Raw genomic sequence first — 18,458 nt, 5'->3', positions numbered from 1 at the left:
ACAGAAATGTTAGAAAAGTTTTAAACACAAGATATATGTCAGTGGGAACTTTACCTTGTCAGGCACTGATGAATGCACTCCACCCTCAAGATTTTTCTTCCATGTAAGATCCCTGCAGTAATGTTCTCACCTAAAGCTAAACACAAAACCTGAAAAAAACTGTTCTCTTCCATGGGTCCTGCAATTATTATTTTGTGGTTGATCCTATTTAGATTTTAAAATGGTAGGAGCGTATAATTTTCCCTGGAACTTTGGAAAATCTTGTTGCTAGTTTCAGTAGCAAGTTTTTAAGCAATTAAAGCAATTACATTAAATACTTATGGAAACCCTAATCTCTTCCTGTAGGATTTGCTTTGCTAAAAAACCACAAGCTAAAATATAATTTCCTCTCTGTATAGTATATGGAGTTTAATGAGGTTGCATCAAAAATAAAAGCTATATCCCTTTTATTCTAATATGGGCAGACTGTAATGTCTGTCTGGAAAGATCAGTAGAATAGTGACATATCCTAGATCAGAAGTGACATCTCAGGTTTCAGGCAGTGAAAGTAGACCTATTCAGAATAGAAAAGAATTTCTTTCATGCTAACAAAAATGTTTTGGGTTTTCATGTCTTTTTATTATTTGTTACTTAACTTCAGGATCTGAACTAACCCTTCTAAAAATATTCGGCATTCATCACATTTGATAACAGGCATTAACAGATTATAACAAACATCCGTTTTATCAAAATAATTATTCAACAAAACAAGGTAAGAGTTGATATTTATGAGTTTTTTAAGTTACAGGGCTGGGTGGGTATGTGTGGGAGGTGGGGGATGGACACGCACAAACAAACCCTCCAAACAATCTTCAACCTAAACCCCAATTTTTACAACTGGTGGAGAGCAGATACATATCAGCAGTGTGATCACAAAGGGCTCACAGCCTTAAGAAACCAGATACAACTTTTTGCAGACCACCATTAGGACAGGGCTTCAGATCTGCAGCCAAGTATCTCCAGTAAACCTCTTCATCTTAAATCTTAGCAGGTGTGTTCATAAGAGATAAGAAGTTTTCTTACTTTAAAGGCTGAGACCTCACTGACACATGCTTTACGGTCTATAACTGAACCATGTTTCGCTCCACCTTCAGCAAAGGAAAAATACTATTAAAAAATGTGTATACGAGTATGAGTCTAAAATGAAAATTTCAGGGTAATACTCTAGAAATTGGAACTATGAAAACAAGTTTTATTATTATTTTCAGGTCAGCTGATGTGAAACTGAAATAACCTTTATCAAAATTATGTTGACACAGTATTTCAACAAGTTTATACCATCTTTTTCATCTAGTTATTTTAATACAGCTTGTTTTCATATCTTTATGCATTTGGGGGCAGGAAGTGGTGGAAGATACTTTACTAGCTGGGGTGGGAAGTGGAGGATATCTTAGATACCAAGTTCATTCAACTAGTTGCCTATGCATATACAACGAAGTGAAGAAATAAAAGGCAGTACATGAGAGAGACTACAATCTCATTTTGGAAACTGCTAAAAGAACGTTTACTTTTTGTTTTATTAGCAATTGGAATATACACAAAAGAGAAGAATCGCATATTTCCTGCCCTAATGGTTTGTTCGGAAGTGCAGTAACTATTCTCAGGCTTTCCTCAGTATTTTGAACAAATGCCACAATTTGATCTCAAAGACATTGAAAAAGAGCATCTCTTCATTTTCTGCAGCCTAGAAGACCAAATAGGACCGTTGGGCTCAGGAGAGTGGAATTCAGCCTCTGGCCCATAGACCGACCTCAGGAAAGCCACCTCATCTCTCCAAGAAACTTCAGCTTTACTGCTTGTTTGGGCTGGCTGGGGTCTTGTGAATGCCGTGCGCAGAGGTACAAATTTCAACATGAGAAATTACAAGTGCTCCTTCCCGGAACAAACATTTTCTGAATGATGGGCTTAAGCCCCATTACATAAAGAAGAACTCTGCTCCCCTGCACTGATTGGATACTCTTAATTGCAAGGGTTTGGAGCAAAATTATTTTTTTTCCTCTCAGTGGACTCTACCCAAGAGGTCCAAGCAATGGAGGGCCTGCCTGAGACCCTGAGCTCCCGCAGATATGCTGGAGTGACAGAGGAGCCTTAGCTCACAGATCTCTCTTCCGTGTTTTCTGGAGATCGGTTTCAGCTGTCCCCACTCACAGCGTTGGCTGTTGCAGTTCTTCTGAGATAGGACAATTCCCCACATTCACTACACAGGCACTAGGGAGAGACTTTTTACTTCATAATACTTCTGATCAATGGATAGGGACAGGAAAAAGTAATGCACAAGTGTCTGAGAAACCACGAGAAAGATGTTTGTAACTGGGGACAAAGAGAACTGATGGAGCACAGTTTGACTCAGGATGAGTAGGAACAACTAGAAGAAGAAAGACGTCTACAGAACTCTGTGAGCAGTATGAGAGCTTTGACATAATAGAAGTTGTTGAGTTGGAGGTATTTAGAAATAGGAATGACTTGATCAAAACTTTTGGCATAGCAAAAGCCTATGCATAGACTGTGGAGATGTTAAGAAGAAAACCAAACAGCTGAAGAGGAGGATCAGAGATCAAAGTAAAAAAACAAATTCACCTGGGACTGCTATCTTCTACTCCGGTAGACACCCCCTACCGAGAGCTCAGGGTGTTCAGTAGCAATTTGGAGGCACTTCATAAACTTTCTTATGAGACATGTTGCCCATAGAAGCACAAAAGAGAACCTGAACTTTGTTACGTTATAGTCAGACTTATTTTTAGACAAATAAAATATTTTAAAGGGGCATCTTTTTATATGAACTAAATAGTTGGAGTACTAGAGAGTAAATTGCTAAAGCAAAAATTCTGCAATATTCATTCTGGCATAACTTTATTTGAAGTAGGTTAGTGCAGATCAGGTAGAAAGGCATGAAAGCCATCCAGTGGCTAATATTTGGTCTCACAATCAAGCACTGCTACCAAAGCCTTCAAACAGAATATCTGGGCTATTTTACCTCATCTGGAATGAGGAATTGGAAACAAAGACCTATGCTAACATTCACAAATGTACTTAATTTTCTTTTACCTGATACCCAATTATATGTTTTAAAATCTGGGGGATAAATTTTCCATCTTCTGTTTGTGGATGGAACTGGTTTATAGCTGTTTATCTGATTTGTTTATAATTCAGTAGGAAGGATTTGGAAATTAGATTTATCTTTCAGAGAAAGTTATTACAGAGGAATGAAGCAGTTTGGAACAGAAATAATAAACAAGGATATGTATTCATCTTAGCAATACTGACCTTGCAGGAAATTAATTTATGTTTCTGGGTAATTCCAGGGAAAACTTTACTAAATAATATACAGCTTGTTACTGAAATACATTGTATAAGTATAAATATTTGGAGTTAACTAAACAGTTTGAGCATTTGTATTGGGACCCAATCCAGCCTTGTGGTGTTAAGGCTGCTTAGTCTTCACCTAGCAGCACTTTTTTAGGATGGAATCCTAAAATCATAGCCAAAGTCTAGAAACACATTGATACATGCTTTTGGAAATTACAGTCTTCCAGGAAAATAAACAGAAGCTGGCAATTCTTCTCCTCAGGACAGTCTGCAAGTACCAGGGTTGAGCCCAGAATCTGCTGAAATACATTTTTCTTTTGTCCACTAGCAATTGAAGTTATAAAACTTTCCTTTTAGCTGAATTCTGGACAATATTTTTTAAACTTCGCCTATGCCAGATTTTTCCTGATTTGAAAAAAGAAAATTAACTGTGAGAGAGATCTGGATAGTCTTTAGAAATAATACAATCAAACACAGCCATACTGTCACCATATCCATACATACCTAATGAGATTCGAGGAAGAAAATAGTCCTTTCTGTGTGCAGTTTTTTCCGAGTAACCCCATATCCATTTTGCTGCAGTAGCCATACCAGCGCAAACTTGTGAGCAATGTTGCAGTCTGAGAAGAAGTATCCCATGTTCCCATACCAATATGGAAGCTATTGGTTCTTTCTATCAAGGTACTCACTGATCACTGTAGAAAGCAACATGTTGCCAAATGACTAATAGGTGTTGCTTAATCAGTTACTTCCCATTTATTGGTAAGTAACAAGAAGCTTTCTGGGGATGGCATTCACACACTATGCCAAATCATTAATGACACTCATACAAGGACAGCTTCCCTTCAGGGAATATCCTTTAGGATATGTTTATACACACACCCATGCTCTTGAGCCAGAGGCTTTTCAGTCCTAACAGTACCTGCAAAAGACATTCCTCCTTCGTGTCCTCTCTACTTGAGATGAGAGGAAACCTGTTTCTCCTGAGTGTGTTTTGCCTGTAGCCTTACACCTCAGAGTATCATTCTTCTTCAAGTCCCTTTGCAAAACAGTATATTGCTTTTCCTTTAAGGAGGTATATTGTCTTTTTCCTTTACATCCTGCCCACTTTTTGTTCCATAACTTTGCAATGTTCAGCCTGTGTAAGGGGTTGTGTTAAACGGACATTCCTTGCATTTGTTTGGCTTAGGAGAGCATGATATTCCACAGGAATATCACATCTATGCTGCCAAGAGCTAATAAAGAGCATCTTGGAAGTTCTTTTAGTTCTATCTCTGGCGCAGGCAAGCCATGCTGCAGAGAGTAACTGATTGCTAATGCAAATTTTGTTTTGGAAGCAGTGAAATACTGTGAGTATTCCTGATAATGCTGCAAGTCTTTGGAGCTCCTGTTGTGAATATTATTTTAAACTTCAAGGATGAGGGGACTCCTAGACTGTATAAGGTATGTTATACCTAATCAATTTATGGAATAAGCGGTGTAAGAATCAATCTATTTTCCAAATAAAACATCAATCTAAATGGATCTTTCTCTGCTTACTAGTTTGGGAACACAGTGTACCGTGGACTTGGCTAATACATATTACTAGTTGTTGTTTCTACCCTTTAATAAAATCTTTTGAGGTTGATATGATTTCAGTTTTCTGTTTCCTTACAATTAAGTGAACACCAAAAAGTGCTTAAGCAAACTTAAAATGGCAAATATATAATCATTAAAAATTATTAATAATCCTGCCAGTCAACAAGAAATAAATGTGCACTTCAAACTAGTAAACAAGATATTTGCTAATGTCTATACATTTACACAAAGTGTATGAAAATCCAAAGCACAAATTAAAACCAAAACTAATGTGAAAAAAAATTAACTAAAAGGCAGAGTTTTGATGCTGCCTGCCCTTTTCCTGATTTTTGTTTCTTTACCTTTCAGTCACTTCTAACACATTTTGGGTAAAGCTGTAGAGGAGTTAAATAAACAGGGATTATTTGCCTCATTTCTTCATCTCCCAGGGAATCGCTTCACATCAGGTTACTGAGGATGATTCTGGAGAAGGAACTTGCCCTTTTCCTGTTAACTACCTGCAGAAGAACCAGCAAAGACAAATTTGCTTATTAAAACTGTTGGAACAGAAAGAATACCTAAAAACCATCAGGATTTCCACATTAATCCAATACCCTGTCTCTGACAGCAGCAAACAGCAAATAATGTAGAGAAGAGTATAAAAACAGCACAAAGACAGTTGGTCTTTCATAAGTATTCTCCCAGAATCCAGTGACTTGCATTTAACATATTTCCTAAGCCAATGGTAACATTTTTGTACTTAACCCTCTGTGGGTTTTTCTTCCATTAATTTGATCAATATCTAACCTGTATAAACTTTCAGGAACCCCAGCATCCTCTGGAAAGGTCTATGCATTGTGTGAAAAAAGTAGCTCTTTTGGTCGTTTAATGTCATGTCCTAACTAGTTTTTTCTATTGAGAGAGAGTAGTAGCAATCTTTCATTATTCATCTTCCTGCTACCCACACATGTCCCCTGGAATACCATTTAAAAATCTGTACTTTATTAGCTCACTCTCAATCTTCTGCAACAAATTTTAAGTAAGAAATTGCACACTGTTGTTAGCAGCTTGGATCTTTCACTTGGCAATTCCTTTAGGATCCTTTGGGAATATTGCCAGAGCTGGTAGTTACTGTTCTTTTTGTCTCTTTGTTCTGTAACTTCTACCAAAATCTTTACTAGAGACAGATTTTCCTGAAACACTGATTATAAGCAAGGGTTTACCAAGGTGAGCTCTCTAGACTCCTTCACTGTGATCACAGATGCAAGGAATCCATTTAATTTTTCTTCTATGTCTTATTTTTTTAAAAGTCTGATGTACTTTGATCCTCTATTGGCTGTACTGACCCTCCAGTAGACTTGTTGCTTCTGATGCGTTTGAGAAAGATTTTACTATTAGTACTGATGCCATTTGGAAGCTCATCTCCTGTCCTATTCTGCTTGTTTACATGTAATGTGTGAAGTTTTATGATTTTCTGGTTTTCCTCATTTAGGCACATTTTCAGCTTTTGAAAGGTTCTTCCTTTTTTCCAGTAACCTCCCCTACCCTTCTGTTCAGCCATGCTGGATTTTTTTTGGTCTTTCTAAAATTGGATGCACTTGCCCCGAATCCCTATGTGGTATCTTTGAATAGTCTCTGCTACCTGCCAGAGTGTTACCCTGTGACTATCCTTTTTATTGACCTTCCTCCTCTGCATGCAAATCTTTTTGAAAATAAGAGGAACAGCATTCTTGTTTATGTATCTCCTACCACAACTGAAAATGACACCAATGCCTTACCCAGACATCACTTATCCCTTAACCCAAGAGGCCCAGGGGAATCAGACTCCACAGAAAGTGACAGTGTCAAGTATCATCCTATACACCTTGTATGGAATACATCATCATTCCATGAACATTTATTGCGTTTCATCATTTCATGAGCAACCATCTATGTCTTCAGATTTGTGCTACCTCCTTGAATTTGATTCTTCCCTTCTGTATCCTTTCTGCAGCATCATGTCTTCATCATTCTTTCCATCAGCATTAACATAATCAATGCACTTATCCCTTGGCAGAATGGCAAGCCCTTCGTATTTCAGAGTAGCTACAAGAAAACAGAAAAAAACCCCAACCATTCATTTTCAGAAACACATAATTCTTTCCAGAAATAACAGAAAGGCTGTTCATTTCAAATTCAGTTAGGCAAGTGACCTCTACGAGCAATATATTCAAAACAAAGTAGTAATGAAGTTGCTGTGGCTACTGCGGTCAGAATCTTAGTCACTGGGTAATTTGAAATCCTGATATTGACCACACATTGGGCTCCCCAGGTAAGTCAGCATCATGGCTTGACAAGTGGGAGCTGGCAAATGACCTTAAGAAGCTGTTGAGGGAAAAAAGAGTAAAATTACTACCAAACGCTATCTAGTGCCCAGCCAGTACAAGGTGGATAGACAGCAGAGCAGAAAGGCCAGATGAAAAAATGAACAGTGAGAACACAAGTAGATGACACTTTGAATCTGAGTCCTGTAATTCATCACCATACCACAACCAAAATGCAGAACAGTAGCATAGGGTGATGAGTAGCAGTTAAGGGACAGAACTTCAGCAAAGACTTAGAGAATGTGTGAGCTGGGGGCTGTTTCAGCAATAGAGAAGAAGAAAATCAGTAATACCAACATGTAAATTTAGTATTGCATGAAACCTGGTGTTAGCATTTCATCTTTCCTGTCTTCCTGTGCCACTTACGGACTGAGATACTTCTAGTGAGTACATGCAGTTAGTTCAAGCATAATGTAATTTGAAGCTCATTTACTTTAGAGCAGCCCAGGCAATCAAAGCTCTGTCATGAAAGCTGTTTTGCAAATAAAAAAAAACCATCAACATTAAAGGTTTATTACCAATCGGCATATGCAAATGCATTAAGAAAAAGAGGGGGAAAGTGGAATGACTAGGAAGGGAAAGTGCACTGTGTGTGCTCTTACTATGCTCTATTTGGGCAGAATGTCACATTTCACTATACCCCAAAAATATAAAAATAAAGTAAACCTTAAAATCTCTGTAGGCAATTGCTCATAATCATCTTCTAGGACATTCTGAACTTGTTCCTTTGTGTTGGGTTCTTGTCTTGTTTTAAATGCTTTTTGCCCTGTGCCATTGCTGACAACTGTGGAAGGAATATGTAAAATCTCATCAAAATCTGAAAAATAGGACATTACATCCACTCCAGTCATTTTTCTCCCACGTAAATCACTACGTAAGGTGAAAGGTAATAAAGATTGAGCACCATTGTATTTCCATAGCTTGACCTTAGTATTAAATCCTATGACTGGTGAGTCAGTTTCTGTCTGGTTTTTTGACATTTGCCTCTCACTAATCATTCTGCACAATTCCATTAAAAACAGTATATATTAAAGCAGCGAAATTACATCTCTTAGGATTAATTTCTAAGCTTCCAACCCAAAATAGCTTTGCAACTGGGGAAAAGTTGAATTGGCATTTCAGTTCAGCAGGCGTGGTTAGCTAATTGCTGGCATATTTAGTTAGTGCTTATCATTCCTCAGTATATGAAATGCCCTACACTATAGGTACTATAAGATACTTAAAAAAGGAGAAGACTGTGCCATCATTCCTCTGATGATCATAAGCCCAGCCAGCTATGTGCTCACCTCAAAAAGAGCAGTGTGATTTATAGAAATTTTAGGTTGGAGCAGTATTTACATGGTTTCAAGCCAAGCGCTTGACTGTGTTCCCAGCTGAAGCCAATGGGACTGTTGTCATTGCTCTCAAAGTGAACAGGGTTGGGCCACAAATGCAGGATTAAGGCTAACAAGCCAACATCCAGTTTCTCTTGAGGGTTCCATGATTCCAGTCTGAGCTTCCTCAATACCCACTTCAGCTACACAAACCCAAGGCCACTCAACACACCTCTAGAATCAGAGCAAGCGATCTCAGAGTTAGTTTCTCAGGACTTACAAGTTGTTAAAGAATGATTCAGGAAATATGGGGCAAGATGCAGCCCAAAAACATACTTTTTTTTCCAGCAAGATGTGAGCATCTAGGGCCTACAAGCACTTTATTACATCTATTTAAAGCCATAGTTGTTAAGACACATCTGTTGTGTAATACCACAGCAATGCACTGGCCCAGGAAGTGGGAAATGTGGGTTTCCAGAGCCATGTAAGCCTGAAAGGGTTTGAACATACAGCTCCTGGCTGTCCGATCTACTCTCTCTGCTCAAATGCATCCTCCATGTCTCCTCTTGAAGCTGGACCATGAATCTGGCTGTCATTTTCCATCCATTTCTAACAACTTTCAAAGCAAGTAGCTCATATCAACCAAAGAGAAAGTATCAAAGATGCCATCTCCACACGACAAAGCACACCTTTGTTCCTAGTATTTCGTTTTGCACAAATGCCCATCTTTCTTCACCCACTAACACTAGCAGCCTGTGTGACAACTTTTCTGTTTAACTTGGGCGCCTGAAGTGGGTGGTATTGATTTTGTCTGTGGAACATTCCTGTGGATTACAGGGGCTTGTTTTGTCAACATGTATTTCTTTTACCCTCCTGCTATGTGGGAAAATTCCTCATACAAACTTCAGTAATCCATTCCTGATCAGAGCATCGTTCAGATCGCATTACACTGAACAATTAGGCTTCAATTACTACCTTATGCTGTTGAATTTTTGTCTTAATGGAGACAGCAATTTTCATTTGTTTAGAAGTTTGATTACACTAAAGATTAAGTTTCTCCTTTCATGTCTCCTGGGTATACTTGAGCTAAGCAAGAGAAATCAAGTCCCATATTGATAACTACACTGAAATCTCATCTCCTTTCTGAATTTTTGCTTTATGTATAACCCATTAGGCTGTTGGTTATTCAGAGGTTTTGGCACAATAATGTTCTGGATTTCTAAGGTATGCCAAGCTTCAGTCTTCTTCCTGAAGTGTCGGAAAAAAACCCCATGGTATAAACAACATTCTATCCTAAAGATACAAAACCTTAACAATCAAAGCAACCTCAAGCTGTAACTTACTCTGACTAAGAATTCACTATATATGTACTTGGCTGTATTAAAAGACCTAAAATCCTTCAGAATTAGCACTCTAATGTACCAAGACTAGGGGTGGCCTGGATTTTTCATCTCCTTTTTAATCACCCTTTAGTACAAGCCTTAATGTTTCATTTTCCACTGTTTCTGGAGAAGAGCCCAGTACAGGGCTCTTGACACAAATACTCCCAGATTACCAAAAAATGAAGATCCAGATCCAGCTTTTGTAAATTGGCCTAAAATCTGTTTTGTACCAAGAAAAGGTCCCACTGAGTGAAAAATCTTCAGAAAGTAGAGCCTGGTAGAGACTTTTTTTTCCCCCTCTAGCAAAATCTATGGTTGTTTTGAAAAGCCCCAAATGAAAAAAATTATACAAAAGCTAAATATTTGTATTTCTGGCAAAAAATAGACCTATTTTTGATGGAAAACAGGTATTTTCCACAAAGGTGTGCACTTTGTATAGAGAATTACTTTTTCTGTGTAAAAAGTCAAAAAACTCCAGCAACCAATTTTCTGTAGAACAGTTTTAAAGGTTTGGAGGGGGACTACTTACCACAAGGTAGGATACGGGCTTGGGAAAAGACCTCTAGAAAAGCCTGGCCTCCTGTTTGTGCACGGGAACACAACACAAAATCCTTTTCACTGGCTGATCAAATTCTACCAAATTCAAACTCTTCTTTTTTTGCCCTCACTGTTAAAATATTTGTCCAGAACAGCTATCTGGATATCAATCTATGCATTTACTCTCACCTAGGTTAATCCACCTGTTTTTTTGCCAAATTTCCTTAGTCTACATAGTTCCTTTCCTGGCAACATATTTCATCTCGGTTTATATTTTAGCAGGCGATTGAACCAAGTGTTCTCTAAAATACTTAGGTTTTCATTTATTTGCTGTGCACCTTCTAAATTAATCGTTCTTGGCTGTGGATTGCTAAATTTATATGCAACACTCCAGATAAGATCTGACCGATCCTTTGCGTGTTAGTTAGCCTCATTACTTTTCTACCTCTACCAGCAAGTATCTCTCCCATATGTGTTAAGATCACAGCTATTTTTCACAGCCATGTCACATTAATATTCGTATTTGCCACACACTGACTTGTACACACAGGACATCCTGCTATTGCACTTTAGCTTATGGTGGAAACACTTGCTCTTTAGCACATGACCTTCCATTTTGCTTTGTTTTATTTCCAGCTTTTTTCTAGTACTTCATTTTCAGTTGTTCCAGTTCTGTAGGATATCCACATACTGCTTACTATTGACAACACCTTGAATCATTAGCAAATTTTGTTTTGTCAATAATGAAAACAATTGCTAAAAATAATAAAATAGGACCCCAGCATGATCTCTGAGGAGCTTTGCTGCTATTTCCTTTTATCCTCCTATTTACACATCAGCATTATTTGTCAGGTTCATTTAACCACATTTTGGCCAAAGGGATTTTTCATTAACCTCCATCATTTCAATTTTAACTCGCAGTTTCTATGGCACTGTATCAAATACTTTACTGACAGCTGTCTAGAATAAATCTAGTGCCTTTTCTTTGTATAGTAAGACAATTTCTTACTTTTTCTCGGTAAAGAAAAGTATTGAATCAAGCTGATACTGACTTCTCTTGATAAATACTATTTGTATTTTATTCTATTTTCCATTTGTTTTCCCTTCTGCACGTATTCTTCTCTACTTTTCTGAAGCCTTGCCTGCCACTTTCTCAGTTGTTTTTTGTTTTGTTTTGGGGGTTTTTCTGCAGTTTTTGAGTTTTGCCTCTAGCATTTTGTGGCAAAGTCTACCCTTTAAATTGTACAAAAAAACATTATCATCATAATAACTAATCATTACAAAACCCCTAAAAATAATAGGGAAAATTTTCCTTTCATTGCATAAGAATAAAAAATACATCAGAATAAAAAGATTAGATGTCTTCATGGCCAGTAAAAGACTCAAAGCCCACTGATCAAGCCTGGAGCTTTGTAGCATATTGTGGCTAAAATTACATTAGCCAAGTATTTTCCATTATGCCAGATACCCAAATAATTTATTTTATATTTAATTTATAAACTTAAAAGATCAGATTCTGCTTCACCTATATACATGAATGTAACAGAATACTTACTAATGGAATGCGTTCAATAAGTATTAATGAAAGGACTTGCCAGAAAGGGCCCTTTCTCTTGCCTATAATGGAAATAGGAAAAATAGAATACCCTAGAAATTGGAGAGGTTTATTATATTGAAGGGACTTCTCTTGCTCTTTTGAAATTACAAAAGATGCGGGAGTCTTACAAATTTGAGGGAGAGGTGATAAAATTGCATACTTCACACGTAGTATTATAGACTACATGCTGTGTCTTTGTGAAAAATGTCCCTGTGCCATATCCTGACCGAAGACTTCACGGTTGTAGACATCTCTTTAAACAAGCAGTTTAAAAGTCCTGGGCTTAACATACCAAAAAGAAAAGTCTATTTTCATAGAATTTCTTTGTGCTTCTAATCTGCAAAGACCTATTTTTGAGTAGTCAAGCTACCTGCAGATTACAGAAAGACCACTCTGAAGAGTTCTTCATATCGCTATGTTGTTGGTTAGGAATATGCACTGTTTCGGTGCATTTGGCATGCTGAGGTTGGTAAATTACCATTTTGCAGGCTACAGCAAAAAAAGCAGTTTGTGGAGCAGTTTGTGCACCACCAGTAAAAGACATGCTCTCAGCTACAGCATGAAGCTACTACAGCGGGGCACTGTTGGGGATGCTGAAATGGAAGAGAATTAAAAAGTTGAGGTGACCCTTAAAGATAGCTTTTTCTTAGAAAACTCTCCCTCTGCATGGTATTGCTTCTTTTTCTAAGAAACAAGTATAAGGTTCAAGTAAGATGATCAGTAACAACAGAAGAAGTTCAAAATAACTAGAACTTTTTGAACACTTGCTGGAGTTGCAGACAAAATACATTGGTGAGGTTTTTTTGTTTATTCAGAGAATCTACATTTCACCTTATCCTCTTTACTGCAGCTACTACATTTGGTGCAGGAGGGTCAGCTGCTGGACAGTAGCAACCCTACACTGCTGCTGAAAGGGGGGTGTGTAGCCCTATGTCCCCCGGCACCTGCCCAAGATCTGGATTCCCATTGTCATAAGCAGGACACACGCTGTTTGCTCCACTCAGGCCTGGCACCTTCTTTGATATGCTTCCATCTGATCATTGAAAGAGGCTCAATAGGATCATTCATGTTAATAGTTACTGATGCTAAAATTTTGGGAAAGTTTAATCTTCTTCCATATAAAAGGTCCAAACAGCGTGTACATTAAAGTCACAATTTCTTTTTCCTGGAAACCCTCTCTAACCTCTATTTCCATGGCTGAGGAATCTTAAGTATCTGGAATTCTGGGGGCGGGGTGGCGTGGAAAGCCTAACAAAATGCAGGATGACAGTAGAGAGTGCCTTTGGGAGATTTGCGAATATCTGACGAAGACCTAGTGTCTTTGCTAAGTGTGAAGACTTAGGAAGTGCATTCCTTTTGCAATGGGAGTTAGTACAGAATTCTGCATAAAGTGAAAGCAAAAAATCTCTCTACAGTCTTGAAAGCAGGACTCAAAACATGGGAAATAACTTGAGCAGCTCAAGAGATGGCCACCCTTGGAAAAGGCATGTTATCCAAGACATCTTGTACACATGCTCTGAGGGAAACCCTTCTAAGTTTTTCATGTGGTTCAGGTATTTCTGGCAACTGTATGTTATTGCATTGTGTAAACAGTAATTTTTAGATGATTGAACAAAAGTCAACCTCCTTTTAAACAATGAAAGCAATAGTTTTTTAGTCTTTATACACATGACATGAATATGATTTGTGGATAGAACACAAGTTGTCAAAACATCTTGAACTCCACAAACAATTTAAATAAGGATTAAGCTAAAATGGGAATGGATGACATTGCTTCAGTATGGAAAGCCTGACCAAAATCACATCAGCTACTTTATTGCCAACACTGTGTATTAGAGGATTCCGAAGAAACAGATAGCCAGACAGAAGGTACTTGCTACTTCTAACCGCACTGGCATGTACCTTTCTTTGCAGCTAGACTTATCTAACAGCTGGAATTGGAGCAAACCTTTTGGCTTCTGCATATGCTGTGGGAGCAGAGAGCCTGCGGTACCTTGGCACTGCTTGCCACTACGTCCATTACCTGCTGCTGAACTTTTGATTTCAGCTTTTACTGCCCTCACTGTTAACGCTCAGGCTCTGCTGAATTCAAAACAGTATCTATTTCAATCAAACTGCATTTACTTTTCTACCAGCTTTATTGTGAAGAGAGGATGAATTTCTCTCCATGTTTGGACTCCATCCTTTTCTTCCATGTCTGTGCAGTCCTCCTGTGCCTCATGGATAGCTCCACAAAATCCCTCTTTGTTCTTTCCTTTGAACTTGACAGGTTGTTCTCGGAAATGGCATCAAATCTACACTGACTGTCTAAATTTATATGACTCCTTGGCTCCTTCATAACCCTATCCATTCTTTGCTGAATAAAAGCATCAGTCTCATTCTTATATATATCTATATAATACATAGACATATATAACATAAATATACACCATTCATATATATGAAACAGCTGGTTTAGTTCCATTCTTGTTCTTTTTCCCCCCTCTGCTTCTGCTATAACAGGACTCTGAACTGTGCTATGTTTAAGTGAAAAGAATTTGAACCACATTTTATGGGTTTCATCCATCAATAATTTGTATTCTCTTCAGGAAAAAAAAAAAAGTACTTAGCTATATCTAAAAAAATATTACTATTTGATGCATCTCTTTCATCTGATGTCTCTTTCATGTCAGAGTCACTGGGAATAGCGACAGAAGAAACGGCTGAGAAATAACTGATGATTTTTCTTTTCACCTAAAAATGCTGATTCATTGCAAACAAAACATCACAAAAATCTGACTCTGGACAATCTTCTTACAGAAAAGGTGCAAGTTTCAAAACTTTTTTTGCCAGTTGTGGGATATGTGGACTGCCTACTACCCAAGATACTAGTTTCTGTCATTCCACGGAAGGAATAATGATGACAGTTCCCAAGACTCTTTCTACACAGCATGTTAATACTAATTCGTTAGTTGGTTTCCCAGGCTACTCAGCTTCAATAGCCTAATGAATCATCTGCTCAAGGAATCAAACACTGGGTTTTGGTGTCTGGCAACTCTTGTGTCCTCAGCAGCTGGGGCAGTGCTGCTGGTGGACAGTCTGTCTGACAGCTCCTCCACACACAGACTGCTGTTGGGTCTACTGCTGAAGTAGCTGAAGAGCCTTCTTGGCATGTATAAATTTCACTCATGAGAGTGACTGCTTTCTTAGCAGGATGCCAGTCATTACAACGTGGAAAAAAAACCCACCCCAAACTTGTAAAGAGAAGACAGAAAGGATTTTTCCAAAGCCTTGCAATAATGATAAGACATCAAGTTCTTGTGAAAGATAAGATTTAAAAAATGGTTTTGAGAAATGGTTTGGAAAAGACCTACGGCTCTTAAGAAATTGCAAGGAGCGCGCCCAGGCTGCACGTGTCAATAACCAGGAGCCTGCAGAGGAACCTCAGGCATCGGTGTCGGGAACCAGCGGGGTTCCGCTGTGCAATTCTCCATTTCCAAGAGGTTTGACCTGAGAGGCTGCCCAGGAATCTCAGAGCTAGCGGCAGAACCAGGTTCTTCTCCAACCCAGCTGTTTCAGGAGTAGGTGCAATTTGGCATTTCAGTACACCTGTCGCGTACAGATCAAAGTCAGTCCAAAGGGGTACTATTTTCTGTCACAACAAAAGTATTTTCGTTACTTAATCATATGCTATCCTACAAGAAGTTTTTCTTTCTGCATTGTTTCCCTCTGCTCTCAGCATGCAGGTTATAACACTGCTCATTATGGCTTGTGGTATTTCTTTTTAATGATATCAGAGGTTATAATCAGGTCTTTCTTCCCAATATATGAAAACAAGTTTTGCAAATGCATTTAAAAATGTGAAAAGTCTCTTCAGCTTTCTTGCAGAAGTGTCCTTGGTTTGCTTATAGCTGGTTATTTTGGGTGGCATATGACTATTTAGGAGAGTCTTACGTTGCCCACTCAGTCCCTTTTCACACACAGTACTTAAATTACAGCACATACAATACAGGGGAAAGACAACTACTTTATTCTCATTCTCAGCTTTTAAACCAGCATACAAACTCAGCTTTTTCTACAGAAGCCATGGGCTAACATAAATGTCACTTAATTATATATCTTATATGCCTTGTGAGGTGAACCCAAGATCCACACCTGGTGTAAACTGCCAAGCAACCACACCGAGTTGCCTTCAACTTGGTCCTCTGTTGAGACCTCGAAAAAGAAGCAGCTTGAGGGGAAGAAAGATTTTGTGATACAGTTGCTGATCCACCCGGTGACAAGACTGACCCTGCCAGGGATCATTTCACTTACCCCGCATCGGGGGGCGGGGGTCGTGTGTGTCTGTCCGCGCTCGGTTACCTCAGCGGTTTCACGGCGCTCCGGTGCCGGCTCCGGCAGGCTGCCCGGACGGGCACCCAGGCCCTGCTGCGTGTGAACCCATGAGAAGGGGCTCCCCCGGCACACCGAGCCAGGCAGAGAGGGGTAAATGCCGTCCGTAAGCCGGCGGCAGCCCGGGGTGGCGGGGGAGCACCTGCGGGGGGCTGGGACGGGCGGGGGGCGTCCCGGCGGCGGGGAGCGGCTCGCACCTCTTATGGGGGGAGCAACCGCGGCAGGGAGAGGGAGGAGGAGAAAAGGAAGCCGAGGAGAGGGGCTGAGGAGAAGCGGGAGGGAAGGGAGCCAGGATCTAGAGGAGGAGCTGAGTGCAGAGAGGCGGTGGGCAGGGGCTCAGTCGGGCCGGGAGCTGACGGCCGCCGGAGCGGCGGGCAGGAGGCGGCCGGGGCAGGTGCGGGAGGCGCCTGCAGCCACAGGGCGGCAGCCGCCCGCGGGGCCGGGGGCTCGGCTGGGCGCGGCGGCGGCCCCCGGGCCCTATGGTGCCGCGGCGGGACCCGGCCCCTGCTCGCCGCCTTAGAAAGGGGCCCGCGGAGCGGCGCGGGGCAGCGGAGCCTGCCGGCCCCGGCATTCGCCTGGCATGAGGAACCTGCCGGTCCTCCTCCTCTCCCTCTGCTGGAGCCTGGGGCGGGTAAGTCACCCCGCGCTCGCCGCCGGGAGCAGGGTAAAACTGGCCCCTCCAGACCGCGGACGGGGTGACCCCTGCGGCTGTTCCCGCCGCCCCAGTCCCTGGGGTGCCTGCGCGGAGCCCCGCGGGCTGGGGGTGCCTCACAGCTTCCCCCGTTCCCGGCCGCGGCGGCGGGGGGCTCAGCGGCAGCCGTAGCAGGTGCGGACACTTCGGCCCCACCGCGCTCACTTCGGGAGACAAGCGACGCCCGCCGCTCGCCCTCACCGGGCGCCCCGGGCAGGGCTCTTGCAGAGGGGAGCGCTCCTCAGCCGCCACCGGGCCGGACGCGCAGACGGGGGGCGCCGGCGCCCCGCACGCCCGGGCGGTCCTCGGGGGCCGGGACGGCTCCGCCCCGGCGGGGCCGCGCGGCTGGGCCCGTCCCCACCCCGGCGGAGCGGCGCTGGGGCGGCCGGGCCGTGGGTCGGGGGGGGGCTTTGCTCTGCGCTGTCCGCCGGAGCTGTCAAAGCTCTGCCCGTTGCGGCTGGAGGATCGCTGGCAGCCGTCATGTGGGGGAAAGCTGCCGCGTGGTTAAATTCTCCTACCGCCTAACAACGTGCAAAGCACTCAAGAGTAGCAAAGTCGTCAAATTTAGGGCGTCTGTTGTTAACGTGTTTGTATTTTTTAAGCATCTCTTTGGTTATTTGTAGAACTCTGTAACGTTGCTGGCAACGCGATTTACGAAAAAATAAAAAAATCTGCCCTATAAATGTTTCCATCTTTTTTTACTGTAAGTTCAAAATAACATCGCTTCCACCAAAAGTCGGGAAGCTGCACTGAAGGTAAATGTAAGCCGCTTTTGTCAGAAGAAATGTTTTTCCAGTCAAACTGCTTTTCTGGATGACTGTGAAACTGCTAAATCCGCAGGGAGACCCCCCAGCCAGACCCCCGGCTCGCTGTGCCTGAACCTGTGCAGTGTGCTCAGTACTCGGTGGTTACAAAGGGTATCCTACCCTTGGGAAAGCAGAGGGAAAGGTGGATGAGCACCAGCCCTGAAAGGTGGAGAGTGCCCTCAAAATCCATTTTGGGGTTCTTGATGTGTTTAGGGATGTGGTCAGTGCCACAAAGTCTCGAACCCTAAATCTCTTTAGCTTGGTGAAGTACATGTGAATGAAACGGGTGTATGTATTAGAACAAAGTATGTTACAGTGCGGCAGGTGTCCCAGGTTTGGAAAGTAATGCCTTACCTTTGGGTCCTAACAAATTTATATTCTCAAAGTAACCATCACTATTAGGTCACTGGTACTGGGAAGCTTGCAGTTCTTTTGGAAGTATGAGAGACAGAGAAGTCACTTTGGCAGGTTTCTTAATTGTAGTAGCTGCTTTTAT

General features: G+C 41.2%; 1 protein-coding gene and 1 long non-coding RNA gene across 4 annotated transcripts in view; one reads left to right on the top strand and one right to left on the bottom strand.

Annotated features, from left to right (window-relative positions):
- Positions 1-1,210: 1,210 nt before the first annotated feature.
- LOC119147641 lies at positions 1,211-16,626 on the bottom strand. 2 transcript variants are annotated; one of them, XR_005104100.1, is made up of 6 exons: positions 16,388-16,626; positions 7,932-8,049; positions 6,855-6,987; positions 5,265-5,420; positions 3,850-4,040; positions 1,211-3,750 (listed from the first exon to the last, which is right to left on the bottom strand). It is a non-coding gene; the product is annotated as an uncharacterized LOC119147641 (long non-coding RNA). The 2 variants fall into 2 exon arrangements; XR_005104099.1 differs by having other exon boundaries at positions 3,850-5,420.
- A 130-nt stretch (positions 16,627-16,756) lies between these two features.
- Positions 16,757-18,458, top strand: part of VIPR2 (vasoactive intestinal peptide receptor 2) — a 59,533-nt gene continuing 57,831 nt past the window's right edge. The window contains exon 1 of one of the 2 annotated variants that reach the window (XM_037383766.1): positions 16,757-17,096. In XM_037383766.1, coding sequence (XP_037239663.1) covers positions 17,046-17,096 — 51 coding nt within the window. In that variant the 5' untranslated portion in view covers positions 16,757-17,045. The remainder of the gene's footprint in view (positions 17,097-18,458) is intronic. The other variant, XM_037383765.1, reaches the window with a different exon arrangement.

The sequence above is a fragment of the Falco rusticolus genome, chromosome 4 (assembly GCF_015220075.1).
Source record: "Falco rusticolus isolate bFalRus1 chromosome 4, bFalRus1.pri, whole genome shotgun sequence".
In the NCBI taxonomy this organism is placed as follows: Eukaryota; Metazoa; Chordata; class Aves; order Falconiformes; family Falconidae; genus Falco; species Falco rusticolus.
This window is presented reverse-complemented; position numbering and strand designations above follow the sequence as displayed.